The 17,334-nt window shown below is 33.2% G+C and overlaps 1 protein-coding gene across 5 annotated transcripts in view; it reads right to left on the bottom strand.

Moving 5' to 3' along the window:
* LOC123561545 (monocarboxylate transporter 12-like) overlaps positions 1 to 11,012 on the bottom strand; it is a 33,188-nt gene extending 22,176 nt beyond the window's left edge. For 4 of the 5 annotated variants that reach the window (XR_008372783.1, XR_008372782.1, XM_053553099.1 and 1 more), the window contains exons 1-6: positions 10,898 to 11,012; positions 10,545 to 10,637; positions 5,798 to 5,868; positions 4,533 to 4,702; positions 2,234 to 2,377; positions 514 to 1,335 (exon numbers count right to left, since the gene is read on the bottom strand). Coding sequence is in view for 3 of the 5 variants with exons in the window: in XM_053553099.1 (XP_053409074.1) it covers positions 514 to 1,335; positions 2,234 to 2,377; positions 4,533 to 4,702; positions 5,798 to 5,808 (1,147 nt within the window). In the remaining 2 variants the exon portion in view is untranslated. The remainder of the gene's footprint in view (positions 1 to 513; positions 1,336 to 2,233; positions 2,378 to 4,532; positions 4,703 to 5,797; positions 5,869 to 10,544; positions 10,638 to 10,897) is intronic. The other variant, XM_053553100.1, reaches the window with a different exon arrangement.
* Positions 11,013 to 17,334: the final 6,322 nt, after the last annotated feature.

Genomic DNA, 17,334 nt, shown 5'->3' on the forward strand with positions numbered 1-17,334 from the left:
ATTCCCGATTGAGGCAGTGCCTTATTTCATATTATTATATGTGAAAAGTATTCATTCATACATCCTGGGACAACTAAACAGGTAAGTCGAGTTCCGGTAAAAAATGTTGTTCTTAAATAAAGCACGTAGTCAATCTGTCGAGACTAGGTTATTGTGTCGGGTAAAGCAGGATTTCGATAAATACAGGTGCCAATAAAGTTTTATTGTTTATTTCAGAAAAGTGAATATTACTTAACCTTTAGCCTGCTGGCGGAAAGTGATTCTGCATTTACGACCAGTGCAGACCAAGATCAGCCTCCACATCCGTGCAGTCTGATTATGGTCTGCACTGTTCGCTATTCAGCCAGCAAATTTTCAGTGAACACCCCTTTGAATAATAAATGGTACTGCCCAGATTGAAAGCTGGACCAGTTCATTTTAGAAATATAGCAGGATAAAGGCTAAATGAAGAAAATTATCATTGTGATAGCAAACACATTTTATGCTTGTATGATAAAGGTATCTTGAACTTACCAAATGTCGGGCCTGTTGTAGCAGATATTACACCCGTCACTGTAAAAAGTAGTCCTGTTGCTACTGGAATAAACTCTGGACGTACTGCTTTTAATACAAGAATCAATTGTGCTGAAACAACTCCGCCAATTGCAACGCCAGTCAGAGAAGTTCCTAACACATACAAAACATAGCTTTGTCCTTTATAAAGAAATAACTGCCCGACACAACCAGATATAGTGGAAATAATCGGGTACATAAAAGAATTGAATCCATTCTTTTGTTTAAGCAAACCCGGTACAAGTCTTGATATTGTGTTAGCGATGTTGAAAATGACAAATGTAAACAGTCCCTGAGATTTACTTAAACCTTTCCATCTACTAATATCAAGAATTATCCCCGAATACCCATTTATGCCAGCAACTGAAATGGCGACAGCAAAAAGTAACAAGAGGTAGGTTATGTTCACCATTTCTCTCAATGTTTTAACACCGTTTATGATAAAATTTTCTTTATGCCTTATTGTGGGGACTTGTGTCTCATTTTCTGTATTTGTATTATCTTGAGAAACCGTCGAAGACAATGCAACATCTTTAAGTGTGCTCCGATTCATCCAACATAATATGAACAATGGGAACGTGTTACTATAAATAGCTCCAAGGATTAGAAACGTCTCATTAAGATCAAACAATGTCATCAACCAGTTTAGAAAATACGGGTAGACCAATCCAGCTAACGGAGAGGAAGCACTCAGCATAGCTAAAAACAGAACTCTCTTCTTTCTTGTAAAAATTCTACCAACTATCACAACAGCACTGACATATCCCATTGAAACTCCAACTCCTGAAATTAGATTTAATATTACTATTTCGAAATAAACGAAATAAAATTTATGAAAAAATCCTTTCGAAACATAGGTTGCAACTTAACAACACAATAGCAGACTCGGTTTGATTAAGTACGTTCATGGGAGGCAATAAAAGTGCAAACACCTCTCACGCACCCTAACATAGGCTTAGGTTGAATTCTATTAAAGTATAAATGATTGTTTTCATGAACCAGAAGGATCAGATGATATAACAATATCGACTCCAAGTATGGAAGACACTTTTACAGTTGCCTAGAGATAGTTAATAGAATTTGTGGAAATATCTGTTCGGCATAGAAAGCAACCAAGCAACATAATAGCAGTCTCGGTTGATTGAAGCCTTTCCTACACTGGTAAATATATGACTTATCTCTTTATTTACGTATATATTGACCATTTCCATTTTGGAGTTGTCTAACACGTGCGTTGATTTGAATAACTTCTAATTGTTAGCGCGGTCTTAAATTCACGCATCATTCCTACGATGCGAAAAGTCGTCCTACGCGAACAAAAATGATTCCTCAGTATTCTAACAATTGAACATTTGAATGAAAATATAAGTAAGGCAAGTGATAAACATATATTAAAAGTTAAAACTTTTCTAAATATCTAAGACAATTTGACCTAAACAATTAGTGTCTATTTTATATAATTTTACATTATTATCTTATATATACATGTACTGCATACTATGTTTTGAATTTGAGTTGTCTAGTTGAACCATTGTATATTGTATCAAGTTCTCTCAGGATTTTACTGAATATAAAAAATTGACTAAAGAACTGAATACGGATGTTCCCTCCTGGTACAACGCCTATCCGACATTAGCCAAATACCAGTGGTCCTTCAAGATTAGATTTACTCATTTCATACCTGATACAATGCCGATGCTTATGTATAGATGCTCTATTCTGGTAGCAAAGAAAGAGGCACCAAAACCAAGTGGAACGAGTATACAAGATAGAAGCGTAACCAATGGCAGTCCTGCTTTACTGATGAGTGCTCCGCCGACAACACCTAAAACGGTAAAACATGACGTCGTTAAAGCAAAAAGAGCAAATGCGGGAACTAATAAATAATTTCTTTGATAGTTTCCCTCTCTTTTGTCTGGTTATCACACAAAGCTGTTACTCGATAATGCATTGTTAGGTTACCAAATGGACTTGGAGTCTTATGAATTAAAAAGATGAAAGTAAAAGTTCAATATATTTGGAAGTATATAAGAATTCTAAAGGAAGAATATTTGAAAGCATATTAAAAATGTAAAGCAAACAAGTGACAAACTCAGTTTGCTGTGCCCTTTCTTTCATGTTTGTCTGTGGCTGTTTCTTACGTCTTTGTTTTATTATTGCATTCATTCTTGTGCGCAGCTGCTTTTCACGTGTAAATTTACACGTCCACCTGCTTTCATTTGGAGTGCTTTATTGGCGGCCGCATTTTTTTAATATGGTTTTCCTGTTTGATCGTTTCTGTTTCTTTCTTATTAAGACTGTTCATCAGAAGTAATGGAAAGTGCAAGACCTCCCACAAGCCCTAGAACTCGGGTATTAAAAATATATTGAATAGACACAATAATCCCAGACTACTACTTTGAATTACAACACTGAGTTTAAGAACGGGGTTATATTCTACAGCTGCCAAACGAAACTTAATGACTGATGTTATGAAAGATGGTAGATTTTTTTTACATAAAACAATAGGAAGATCCGTTCAACGCATAGGACTCGAGCAAACAAAATCATAGGGGCAATTGGGTTGTACATGATTCATATTTCTCATCAAATGTACTTGAGTGTGTAGCCATGTTGAAGACTTTAGTAAACGTAATCAGTATATTACAAAAACTTACTTCCATACAGCTATGCAGAATAAATAACTGAATTTTTCTACCCAAATTCAGATTTGGTTTTGAATATATTGATCTGTAGAGATTTCCGTATTGTATCAAAACCTGTCTTTAACTGGAATGCTATTCCCAAAACTGCAAAAGATTATGCGTCTTGGAAATCTTCTAATTGTTTTGGTTTTCTTTTATACGTGTTATTAAAAGAGGTTAAGAGACACGCCATATGTTTGGTAATCAGCCCACTTAAAACAGGATTTTACGCTTCCGTTTGTATTGTGTGTGGCGAAACAGCAAGGATCCATGACAGGAAGGTCTAGAGGCCAATTGGGATTTCGGAGCATTGCCATTTATCTTTTGGTCTGTTTCGTATTTTCCTTAATGGTAATTCTTTTGTTGCTCTACCTTCTGCTATAGCATTGAGTGCATGCGTATATAATTCTTTAAGTTTTGATATTTTCTAATATGTTTTACATAAAATGCATTTTGTAACCCAATGTGTTTCTGATGTCATCATTGTCTACATGTTTTACTGTGTACATTGTGCAAATTTCTTTATATGGAGACTGCGTTCCTTGAAGGTAGTTTTACCTATTGAATCTTTGTGCTTTTTACTTGGGTTTGTTCATAGTAAAAATAGGAAGTGCAAACTCTCACGCCTTTAAGCACCGGATTAAGCGCAACTCTGTTTTAAAAGTCTGTTGAACAGACTCCATGACCCCCAATGGAGCAGAAATTATAACTACACTGAGTTAAAGAACCTTTGACATTTAATGACTGTCACACATGACTTTCATGACTAATATAATCTTAGAATATCCGTTGGAAGCATTAAACACAACCATGCAAATTAACAGCTGAATCAGTTAGATTTACATGGATCATGCTTGAGTGCAATGCAAAGTTACTCAAACAATCATTTTAACATTAAAATGTCCATACAACGAATTTGCAAACAGTAATGAGACAATTATCATAGTTTGAACATATTAATTGGCAAAATAAAGAAAGATATTCTTTTGATAAGTTTTTATCACTGATGATTGCTGCCATTGGTGTCAATTTAAGCCATGTCATATGTTTCATATATCACTAATGTAATAACATTTTGACGTTGATGTCATTTCAAGTATAGAAGACTCTAGTAGAATTTAATGCTTTTTATAAAGATAGAGCAAATTTCGATCTTTCGGCAGAAAAAGCAAACTTGTGATGAAAAACTTTTACATATGTGTCTTTCGAAAGAAAGATCCTTTTAATTCATTATTCCATTCAACTCGTTTAATTGATTCAATATGAAAAGACATTCATGTAAGATCCACTAATTACCGAAGCATAAAGTTACTCCAACAAGAAGTGATTGCACAGTTGCAGTTGTTGCGCGATCTTTCTGGAATTTGTCAAGAAGCTCAACGAAGAAAGCTCCAAACGCAAATACCATACCGAATTCCAGGAAGGTCTTCAGAAGACAGAAGACGAACACCAGTCCTCTGTTAACCCTGAAAAAAAAATCAAATCTAGGGTTGAACTGGAAACTGTCGTTTTAAATATTAACATTAAATATAAGTTAAGGTTTAGGACAGTTTTCTATTCAAGCCTCGAAAATGTTAGAATTTTTAAAGGACTGCAGAGCACTACTGATGATTCATTTACCCTTACCCTGCTAAATTTCTAAAATGGACTGGTCCATCATTTAGTTTGGGCAGCATCACTTATTATTTAAAGGGGTGTTCACTGAAAATTTACTGACCGAATAGCGAACAGAGCAGACCATGATCAGACTGCACGGATGTGCAGGCTGATCTTGGTCTGCACTGGTCGCAAAGGCAGGATCACTTGCCGCCAGCAGGCTAAAGGTTAAGATAGGACACCATATCGTTGTTGTAATTGATATAATGTCAGACATGAATAGTTAAAAAGTCTTTTAATATATACTTCAAAGTGTAACCAAATACAAAAGACATGTACACAATTATAATAATTGTTTCTAAAAGAAATGTTATATCGCCGTGAAGCGTTAGTGAAAAGTTGTTAAATCTTTACAATGGGGGTGCGGTTTACACGTTAGCTCAGCATCTTCTTTATTTCACTCGTGAAACAAAATAGTTTACATCTGTACCACTCGTGATAAAATTATATCTTGTATTCAGTCAGTAAAAGAGAACTTATACCGTTTAAACTGAATCAAGCAAATACCTTCACCTATTGCTGGGGTTAAAAGAATTAAGACAAAGTTACAGTTACAACTTTTGTAAACACCTATCATTGGAAACTATTTTACCTGTAAATCATGTGTGAAATGACGCTTCGGTGAAGTTACAACGAAATTCTTTAAGTGCCAGCGTAATTTTAACCTAAATTTTCGGCAAAATGTGTTTATATGTAAACTTATTTTTGAACCGCCATCAACATATTCGTATTTAACAATCTGAATGAGTCAACGTTAACCCCGTAAAGGTTACATAAACTTAGCCAGTTAGGTGACGAGCTCGAACAAACACTGATTAGAGGTAAGTGATTGAAGTCAACGAAGGTTCGTAAAATAATTATTTCTCCGTAGCATTGTTATTGTTATAATTGTACAAATTTATTACCTGATAACCATGATAAAGTCGTATCTGTTTCCTGATAGTATTGCCTAACAGTGCTTACGTCTACCTTTTTTCTATAAAAAAAAAACCGCACTGATGAAATTCATTTCTGCCAAAAATAAATAATAATGCAGGGCTTACTTTTGTTCTGAAACATTCACAAAGATATGATGTTGAAGTTATGTGTTGCACTTAAAAGATAGATAAAGTTATTTGCCGTTTTAAGTTTTTTTTTACTGCTAGATAATCATGTTATGAATTGCATATTACCACTTTCTGTCTTTTTGTTTTCGTTTTTTATTCACATTTTCATAGTTTCATCACGGAGCTCTTTAGTCAGATGTTGCAACTTATCTTTAAAATCGGTTTGGTTCATTTACCGAAAAAAAGGTTAGACAAGTTTTAGTAGTGACGATATATTTATCTTACAGAATAGCTTATTTTTCATTGACTATAGTTTGCATTGAATATCATTTTGTAATGCATATGCCGATGACACTGATTTTATACCCACAGTACCAAGTAATTAAATCCCCCTAGCTTTGATAAATAAAGCTTAAAATATTCTGATAGCAGTTTTATATGACAATATTTCGTAGTGTTATACATATTATTTGCATAATATAATCCCATAAGGTTTTTATGCGATTCTGGCAGATAAAGCAGGTCAATATTGCAAGTGAACTTATCCGGCCAGAGTTTTAAAAAGGGGATGTGGTGGGGGGATGTCATCAAAAACAATATACTGAACAATTTATTCTACTATGTGAATCAATATTCCAACCTTTGACATATGTTCAGAAAAAGAGTATTGGAAATAGGATAACATTTAACAAGAATTTTTAATATTTAATGTTCATACTTAAAACGGTGGTAGGTACAATGCAAGCAACTCATTCTGGCCCTTTAAAATGCAGGTGCAACTGATTTCAGTTACTATCAACTTTAGCATGCAGTTTATTACCAGGTCGTCTGATGAATTTCTTCTGGACAAAATCATAAATAAGAAATTAAGTGTACAGAGAAACAGTATAAAAGCGCGTCTCCTTTCGGCCCAAATTGTAAACTATAGAAGAAATCGTTGGGACAAGCTTATATAGGGTTGAACACTAAATATGTGGTGTGTCTCAGAAAAATACAGTCATACCCTTTTTGAATAAAAATGGTAGTTTTGATAAAAGACATTCGGAGATAAAACTTTGTCAAAGAAGGTTTAAAAACATCAGTTAATGATATACCTCGCCACAATACAGCCTTTAGATTACTAATTCAGAATTATACTGATAAACGATTTCACGGCAAATTAAACTAATGGTCATTAATGTTTGTAATTTGCATGTTTTCCTTTCTCTATTTGTATACAAAAAATCTCAAGGTGCATTACATATAACGTCCAAGAATACAGACAAAACATCGGCATTTGCAATGGTAAATAATTTGTCACTAAAACCTAATGCTGAATTGTTCACAGGTGAAATACAAACTTATACAAAATCCTTCGGGTAGAGGTCGATATATTCAAGTTTAGTTTAATCATATTTTATTGCTTTCTTCAATACAAATTTACAAGACATGCATACAAAAGTCGAACTAAATTTAAGAATATTATAAATACATGGATATAAAGATTATATATAAAAGCAAAAGGGTTGGGCCACATTAAGACATTAAGCGAGCATTGTATTCAAACATGCTTCAAGATATTTTGCTGAATATATTCATGTTTTCTGTATTAGAACTACGATTTTGTCCATATTTTAATATAATATGTTGCAGAATTGAACTTATAACAACATATTCTTTTGAATCTTGAAAAGAGAACGTTGGTAAGAAAAACTAATGCAATACTATGTAGTCGAGGTTGGTAGCCATATAAGTGTATCGCAGCGAGAGTTACAACAGTATTACTTTTGTTTTGAGTGTTTATATGAAAAATGAAACATACAATTATTTAAGATATATATGTCCATATATTTTATCAGTTAATAAAATCTGGACAGGAGTTAGGATATGTGATAATTAAATTATTCGCATTCAAACGCCTGCTCATATTTTATTAATTGATAAAATTCGAACATATTCATTATTTCGATTCTAACCACGCAAATCCTTCGCATTTTACTGCACTACGTTTTAGCTCGAAACGTCATTCTGCAGGCTATAAGCGTTGCATAACGGAATTTTCCTATTATTCTAGAATTTTTAATTAAAGTATTATGTATTTACTAATGTGGAAACGTTATTTTTATAACGTCTAAGGTCTGATAAAGAAATCGGAGGTATATACTGTATTGAAAGTTTATGTAATCTATGCAGTTTCTAAAAATAGTACACTTAATATGATGACACCAGAACACTGTGACATATAGACTACGTAAACTCTGGAGTCTGGAAGACTGTCCAGAACATGGATTATAAGTTATTTACTGTAACAGTAGAATCTAGTTAATCTAGTTGACATTTGTGATGCCTACAATGGAGAAAATGTAAAATGCACGACCTGAGCCAGTTGTTCGAAACTTTAACAGTTGATTAACTTTTAGAGTAATATTTCGACACTTAAGTAAACGTAGAAAAACAAATGTATGGCTTAAGGATTATGAACACTAAAACGTCGTTACAGTAAAATTAAAACATCATACTAGTTATTCCCACCAAGACTAGTATTTTGAATCAAAATTTAACAAGCGATTAGTTTAACAGTCTGTTAAAGTTTCGAACCACTGGGCCCTGATATAGATGCTCTGATGCTGAATTGGAAACAACCGGCTGCAACAGTTTCTTACGGTAAAAATATACAACAAATAGATTTATTAGTTAGAAATTATTTGTTTCAGAAAATTTGATGTTCTTTTTATTGTTTCTACTTAGCATCGAAAAAGTTGAATATTTAGTCGGCATAAACAGAAGCAGAGTAGAATGTCACAGTCATGGGTAAAATGGAACACCTACATTGTATCGTAGATTCATGTATAAGCAATTTCGCTAAATGTTTATATAGCAGTTACAGCGGATCGTGTGAGAATAAACAGATAAAATATCATCTTGTACTTTATTTTAACTTATAGTTTCTTTAATTCGAAAAAAAACTTACTACATTTAATTTATTGCATCTATATAGACTGGATGACATTATTTTCATTACATCTCTAAACTCGTATTGCTACTAAAGTTCTATGAAATAACGTTTGTTTTCTGAACTTTAAAATCTAATCAAAAGGTATTTTTTGTATAGCATATATCACTGCGCATTTACTTTTGAGCTGTTATCTTGTATCTGTATCAATATTTTTCAAGAATGGCAGCAAGTACAGTACTTAAGGGAATAGCGGATTTTAGGGCAGAGATGATAGGTTGATAGCTTTTGTATTTAGACCTAAGTTATTGTAAACAAATCATATCATTCTTTTACTGGCATGCAGACGGACATTCTGACAGTTTTCTGGTTGTATTGCCTCACAATGCTTACGTCTGGCATTTATTTATGTTCACATATCCAATCCGCCATTTTTCTTTAAAATATAAACGCACTGATCAAGTTTATGTTCTGCAAAAAAGCATGGCTTACTTTTGTTCTGAAAAATTCACAAGAATTTAATGTTGAAGCTTTGTGTTGCACTTAAAAGATAAATAATGTTATTTGGCATTTTAAGATTACTTACTGCTAGATAAACATGTTATGATTTGCATATTACCAGTTTCAGTCGTTGTTTTCTTTTTTTTTGGTTCAGAATTTTATAGTTTCATCACGGAACTCTTTCGTCAGATGTTGATGTTACAAATTATCTTTAAAATCAGTTTATTGACACAAAAAAAGGTAAGACAAGTTTTATTAGTGTAAGTCGATATAATTGTGTTTGCTATGTCCTGAATATCTTACAGAATAGCTAAATTTTTTATTTTAATACTATAATTTACAGTGAATTACATTTTGTGATGCATACATGTATGTCCGATGACACTGAATATTACACCCACAGTACAAAGTAATTCAATCACCCTAGCACAAAAGTTTACTTTGATATATTAAGACTAAAATATTTTAGCAGTTTTATATGACCATTTTTCGTAGTGTTATACATATCATTAGCATTATAAAGTGTCCCAGATGGCTTTTAATGCTATGTTTATAAAAGCAGATAAAACAGTTCTTCAAACGGAGGGTGAGCATAATTACATAATTAGAAAAACAAAATTATCAATATTGCAAATGAACTTACACTACCAAAGTGTTAAAGGGAGGTAATCAAAAACAATACATGGATACTGAACAATACGTTTTACTGTGTGAATCAAATATTCCAACCTTTGACGACTTACGTTTTTACGAGACATTAAGAAAGCATTGTATTCAAACATGCTTCAACATATTTTGCAGAATATATTCATGTTCACCGCACTAGAACAACGATTTTATCCATATTTTGATATAATATACTGCAGAATTGAACTTACAATAACATATTCATTTAAATCTTAAAAAGAAAACGTTGGTAGGATAAACTAATACAATTATATCCAATCGAGGTTGGTAGCCATATTAAGTTATTCGCTGTGAAAGCAGAAACAGAAAAAGACCCATATAATTATTAAACAGATAAAATATCATCTTGTACTTTATTTTAATTCGGAATAAACTTAATACATTTTTTTTTTTTTTTTTTTTGCATAGACCGGTTGACTTTAATTCAATTACATCTCTTAATTCATAGTGGTACTAAAGTTCTACAAAATAACTTTTTTTTCTGACCTTTAATAATCCAAGGTATGTTGTATAGCATAAATCACTGCGCGTTTACTTCGGAGATTTTTTTCTTGTATCTGTAACGGTCAATATTTTTTTCTGGAATAGCAAATATATTAGCTTAGTGTAAAATGTGACCGTAAGTTGCATACTTTGCTTAGAAATAAAACACATAAGGAGATCCTTTGAATGCATATTACTTGTTTGAATGTTGAATAGTACATACATATTGTGCAAAATGATATAATGTTAGCACCTACACGGCTGGAATTGATATTTTAGTAAAGCCCTACTGTCATAGATGCTAACTCTTAACCATAGTGTAAAACATTGCTTAGTAAGAATGTAATTTACTATACCTTATTTATTTTATTAGACCTTATTTATCCATGTAAATATTTGAAATATCACAAATCTATAACCGAGACACATAAAATCTGTGTCCAATCAGCTTTCGTCCGATCAGAGCATACCAAACTAATTTGATATCTCATACTCTAAACTTTCTTAATTTGATACACATAAACATTAAGACTGCTTTTGTGCTTCTCATTGGGGTAATTTGTATATCAAAAGGCATACATTACTGCCGCAAACAAAATGCAGAAGTTTTTGTTACAATCCTCATGTTTATTCAAATGGTTCCGTTTAACTGCACTTACATACTGCTAGAGCTAAAAAAGAAAACAGTTTTCAAAACACATCTTCTGTTGAACCACTAAATGGGTCTTAGCACACTTGGGTAGACGTCACTTGACTTCAGTCATGGCGTGCTATAGCAATAATAATATTTTGCATACCCTTAAAATATCCGCTAGTGTTTGTTCACCGATATTTGTCAAAAGCTGTTAAGAGTATTTCTCCGTTTTAATCCATTGGTTTCGCTCCACTGCACTAAAGGGCCGCTTGGGCAAAAATAGAAAAAAACATATAAAAGACTTCTCCTTCTCAACCGTTTGGTGGATATCCATTGAGTGATAAACATCCTTACACGTCAGCTTGTTTACTTTTAGGGGCAATGAGAGCTTAAAGAAGAAATAAGAACATTTAAATTGTTCCTTCTTATGAACTATTTGAAGGACGTTAAGCAAACTTAGTCAGAACCATCTTTGCTGAACCTTTCTTAAACTTGTTAAAATGCTTGACTGTGTGTAGTGGCCACAGGGCTGAATTAAAACAAAAACTATATACGACTTCTTGTCATGAACGCTTAACGAATATTCACAAAATTTGGACCTTTCTAAAGTGTGTTGAACTGGTTGATCTTAGGGGTCATCAGCAATTAAAGTAGTAAATATGTTCTTCAATATATCTAATTAAATGTTTTACAACATTAGCTTCCTATTACTTAGTTATGTATATCTTGTTTTTATGTCTTAATTAATTGATAAAGTGGTTTTCGAACAACAAATTAGTATGCAAGTTTTAACACAATATTTTCGTGTTAAAAAACTAAAAAAAATGCTACTTTTTCTTCGTCAGAAATCAGACTTTTTTCTAACGACATCTGTGGTTTTCATTTTGTCTTCTTTTGACTTCGTTGTAGAAATATTTATCACTCACCTTCATTCGTCTGTCACACTGATAGATCTGTGTGTTTGATGTACATCTATATCTTTATCATCAGTTACCAGTCTAGAAACAGACACTTCATAGGAAAATGGTGCGAAAAATAATGGTAGTCGCATAATGGCGGATTCATATAGTTTCTATAGAGCTATTTTAGTTATTTTTTTCTTTGCATTTTTTTTCATGACCCACACTTTTCTTTTGATTTTTGTTCAGCACTGACAATATTCTTTAAGAAAATGTAAGTTACAAACATTTAAAAGGGGTCCTGATGTGTGCTGCAGCCATTGAAAATATGTCAATTTTAGATAGAATAAAGAAGAACAGCTAATAAGGGAACATTGGTAAAAATTGAAATCTAGCCAGATGAGGGTGGTAATGGGCTACTTTGATTAGAATTTGATAGGAAATGACAAATCTATTGCAATTTTGCTTTAAATATGGATAAAACACAAATATATCACATTTTCAATGTTTTGGGTATACTTTTTTCAAAAGCTGCATATTTGTAGCCTAAAGATTGCTAATTTCTAGCAGTCAGAGGTAAACTGCACATATTTAACAGTTTTAATGTGTACTTTGCATGCAAATCAGAGTAGAAAATGACAAAACAGGGCTAAAATAGGCTATAGTTAGAATAACTGATTGAAAATTATGTCGAGACAGCTATTTGTGGCAAAATTTGATGCGTTGTCTTACGTTTCTGACTATGCCTTAAAACATTAGAAACTGTTGGAATCAAGCTAAAACCTTGTATTTTTTCATGCATTTAGGTTGCTAATACATTTCAAATGAAGCTGGCAGAATTTTAGAAAAAAAAATCTTAATTGCATACAGACATTAAATAGGAAAATGGCGCGAAAACAAATGGTAGTCGCATAATGGCTGATTCAAATAGTCCTCAGTTATTTGCTCTGTAGCGCTTTTTTTCGTTATTTTCTTTGCATTTTTTGTTGCTGAAATCACATGACAGATCTATGTTTGATATGTAGGTAGCGTTTTCGTAATGAAATAATAACATGACAGAATTTGTCATGGATACTTACATCATACACCACCACTACAATTTGGGGTCTCATATTTTAGCATATTTTGCAGTTTGTTTGTTTGACAGAAAATATTTTTCTTGCACCAAACATGACCCCCACTTTTCTTTTGATCTTTATTCAGCACTGACAATATTCTTCAAGAAAATGTAACTTACAGATATTTAAGATGGGTCCTGATGTGTGCTGCAGTCATTGAAAATATGTCAATTTTATACAGAATAAAGAAGAACAGCTATTTAGTGTGTTGTAACCTTAAGAGATTTGTAGCTGCGAAATTTCGTCATTAGATTGCTCGCTACATAAAAAATTAAATGTAACGCTTGAAAAGGTTTAATAAAAAATCAAAATAGTCTTGTGTTTTACAGGGAATTTATGCTTTAATTTCTGATGATGTCTGCTTGTTTTCAAGAATGGCAAGTGTATACATCCGTCAGTAAGTCCTGAAACTAACACTAGTTGTGGATTAAGACAGAACACTTCAATCTCATGCCACTAAACTTTATTAACACTGATGACCATATCAGACCAATGTATAATATCACTACTTCTTGTTATTTCTTTCATAGAAAAAAATACTGATCTCTCGTACATTATTTTTGCCGCTAATACATTAAGGCTTTTATTGAATGGAAATGCTGAGTACTTGCTTTTCAAGTAGAGTTTAAGCTTTTCACAACTCTGCATTACCCGTGCAACACAAGTCAGAAGGAAGGGAGTGGGTGAGTGAGTTGGGTTTTACGGCGAATCGACAAAAAATGGTCATATATCGCTGAGAAGAAGCCACATTGCAAAGGCCAATTGTAAAGCATAAACATTTATGTAAACATGTAAACCATACCTAAAAACATCCATGTAAAAATGTAAAACACACTGCATAATGTAAAGCATATCTAAAAAGATCCATGTAAAAATGTAAAGCATATCTAAAATCAGCTATGTAAAAATGGCGTGTGCACTTATTACCACACATTCTTATTGTGTGTTCAACATAGCGGACAAAATCGTGGATTATGTCAGATAATAAAAGTGCACGAGGAAGACAATGAACCCAGACTGAAAAGTATCTTTCCCCACAAAGTTTCGCAGTTGTTACAAATGAGATTATATTACTGACAGGATAAAAACATACAGTGTACATTTCATAGTATATGCCTCTTATTTAACATAATACCATAGTTTCGTATAAAAGTTTGAACAACTTCTATTTAACATTTTTGTTTACGTTGGATTTAACGGCACGTCGACACAATAATAGGTCATATGGCAATTTTCCAGTTGTAGATGGTGGAAACAGACCCGAGGTGATCCTCGGATCATTACTGAGATATATTATTATCATATTATTCTGATATTGTCTATATTTGAACTCTAAGAACTTTTCATTGTACTACATCCTGTTTATGCCACTAAGGGTTAATATGTTCATAATATGTTATTTTAATTCATATCTTTTACTTCACTGTCTATGTTACATTTTTAATCCCCCGCCACGAGTGGTGGGGGGTTATAGGAATGGTCTCCGTTCGTCCTTCCGTCTTCCGTTCTTCCGTCTTTCCATCTGTCCGTAACATTTTGTGTCCTTTCTGTATCTCCTAAACCCCTTGAGGGATTTTCATGAAACTTGGATCAAATGATCACCTTATCTAAACATTGTGCAGAACCTATGGCTGCCGTGTCAACTCAAGGTCAAGGTCACACCTCAGGGTCAAAGTTTTGAGCTCTGTATCTCCTAAACCCCGTGAACGATTTTCATGAAACTTGGGTCAAATGATCACCACATCAAGACGATGTGCAAAACTCATGAGTCAGCCATGTTGACTCAAGGTCAAGGTCCCAACTCAAGGTCAAAGGTTTCCATTGTGTGCCTGCTCTGTATCTCCTAAACACCTTGAAGTATCTTCAAATTCATTGATTTCCTCATACATTGGCTATAAAATATACTTAACAAAGTCAATGCTTTCACCCAGTAGCATCAACCCTTTCACTATCGATAACAGCGGCGGGGGATATAGCTGTCTTCCAGACTGCCTTGTTAATTATTATTTTAGAGGCCCATAGTCGTAGCTATTGTTAAAAAGTAACATTTAAAACATTACAACGGCTAGTAAACTTATGACTTGCCAAATGTTAAACAAAACTATTTTATCCCCCTGACGATTTTTACAAACACGATACATGTCATTGATACATAACCAAATATTGCACTGTCTTTCGTTTCATTATCGGCATATGACTTTTATTTACACCTGTTACCATATCAGACCAATGTTGCTAAATACGAGTAATGTCAAAACATTACTTTTATGCTGTTTCTATCATGGTAAAAATCTCAGATCTCTCGTGCATATTTTGTACTGCTTTAGCAGGAACTCTAATGTTGACGAGTATTAAATCTGTGTTCCATTTCAATTTTTTTCCGTTTTTTGCGACTCTAAATAACCCATGGATCACGAGCAAGAAAGGTATGTGCACTTAATAACACACATTTGCACTGTGTGTTCAAGAAAGCGGACAAAATCGTGGATTAAGTAAGATAAAACTAGAACACATGAAATGTATCTTTCCATTCAAGGTTAGGACAGAAATAGATCTCAAATTAACACCTGTTGATAAATCTCAGGTTGACAGTCCGAAATTTTGTTTACAAATACTAACAATTGTAAGTTTGAAAAAAATCTGTGATTTTGATACAACTCAATGAAATTTCAAAGTGTACTTATTTTTTCTGAAAAGAAAGTGTGTAGATATATTGTCTGTTCTCGATAGATTTCTCGTCTTAAAGGGTAAACTCGTTGTTTTTCAAACGGAATGTTTCTTGTTGCAACTTTCATTGTTCCAATACATTGTGCAATAAGTTTTGCATCTTTGAATTCTTCACTGATTTCAAACAAAACTTTAATCTTTACATGCATACAAAAGGGAAAGTTTCAAATAGAAAATGCATGTATATCAACGTTAATATGCAAAATACAAATTGAAACACTAGAATATGTATTTCGGGTAGATCTACGTATTATTTACAGTCATTCACAAATACACGAACGGCAGTTTCACTTTTAAAACCGTTTTATTTTCACCAATGTCCTAGAATCAACCCGAGTTACCTCTATCTCTCACTCTCTCCCTCTGTGCGTGCGTACGTGCGTGCATGCGTGTGTGTGTGTGTGTGTGTGTGTGTGTGTGCCAAAATTTTGATTTGCATTCGGATAAAGATTTGTTATCGTTTTGCCCCGGCTATATTCAGAAAACAATTTTTACTACAGATTTTCAAATGTCAAATATCAACACAATTCTAGATTATACAACTTCATATTAAGTAATTTTCCAGCAATGTTGCGTTTATAACAGAATCCTAATCTTGTAGGCGTCGAGACTGATTGCTAATTTAGTTTATGGCCATTTACTAATACATAGATTTCTTGATAATTGCAATAATATAGTTACATTGGGAATGTGGGAATAAGACGCTTCCTATCGGGTAAAACGTTTCAAAGACGTAGATTGCGCATTATAGAAATTTTCTACCATATTATTTTGAGATATAAAGAACCTCTCATCATAGTTAAATTTTCCTGGTCAACGTTTACACAACAGCATGGCAGAGAAGCCATTTGTCATTACCCAATGATGGCCCTTTCAAAATTGTATTAGAATGCACAGACACGCTGATACCAGGAACTGATAAGTAGGTGCTAATTTTAAAAATGAATTGACTATTGTTTCGCAGTGTTTCCCATCTTGTTATATTAAGAACATTGAGGTAAAAAATTGAATTTTAAAACGCACTGAAATTGTAACAAAACATTTCTTATGCTTTCCACTTGTGCTCATTTTGTTATAGAATTGTAAAAGATTAAGGCTACAGGTAGACAGGGGTAGAGGAGAAGGGGAGATGGTACTGACCCCAAGCGTCTGTGTTAGAATGATGTGTAATGATATTGCTGCTGAAGTAGTAAATTTACATTTTTCTATGCTTATAAGCACGGCAAAAAAGCATTTATATTACAATAATGAGTTATAGAGATATCACGTTGAAAGTTTCTGTTGGCAACATATCACATACTACATGATGATTGGAATGGGCTTTTTGACTGCGAGTGACGTCAACTCAGTAGCAAGTTAGTGTTTTTTTACAGTGAATAACGGAAATGGTTTCCACAATTATCTTATTTGAATAT

Source organism: Mercenaria mercenaria, chromosome 10 (assembly GCF_021730395.1).
Source record: "Mercenaria mercenaria strain notata chromosome 10, MADL_Memer_1, whole genome shotgun sequence".
Taxonomy (NCBI): Eukaryota; Metazoa; Mollusca; class Bivalvia; order Venerida; family Veneridae; genus Mercenaria; species Mercenaria mercenaria.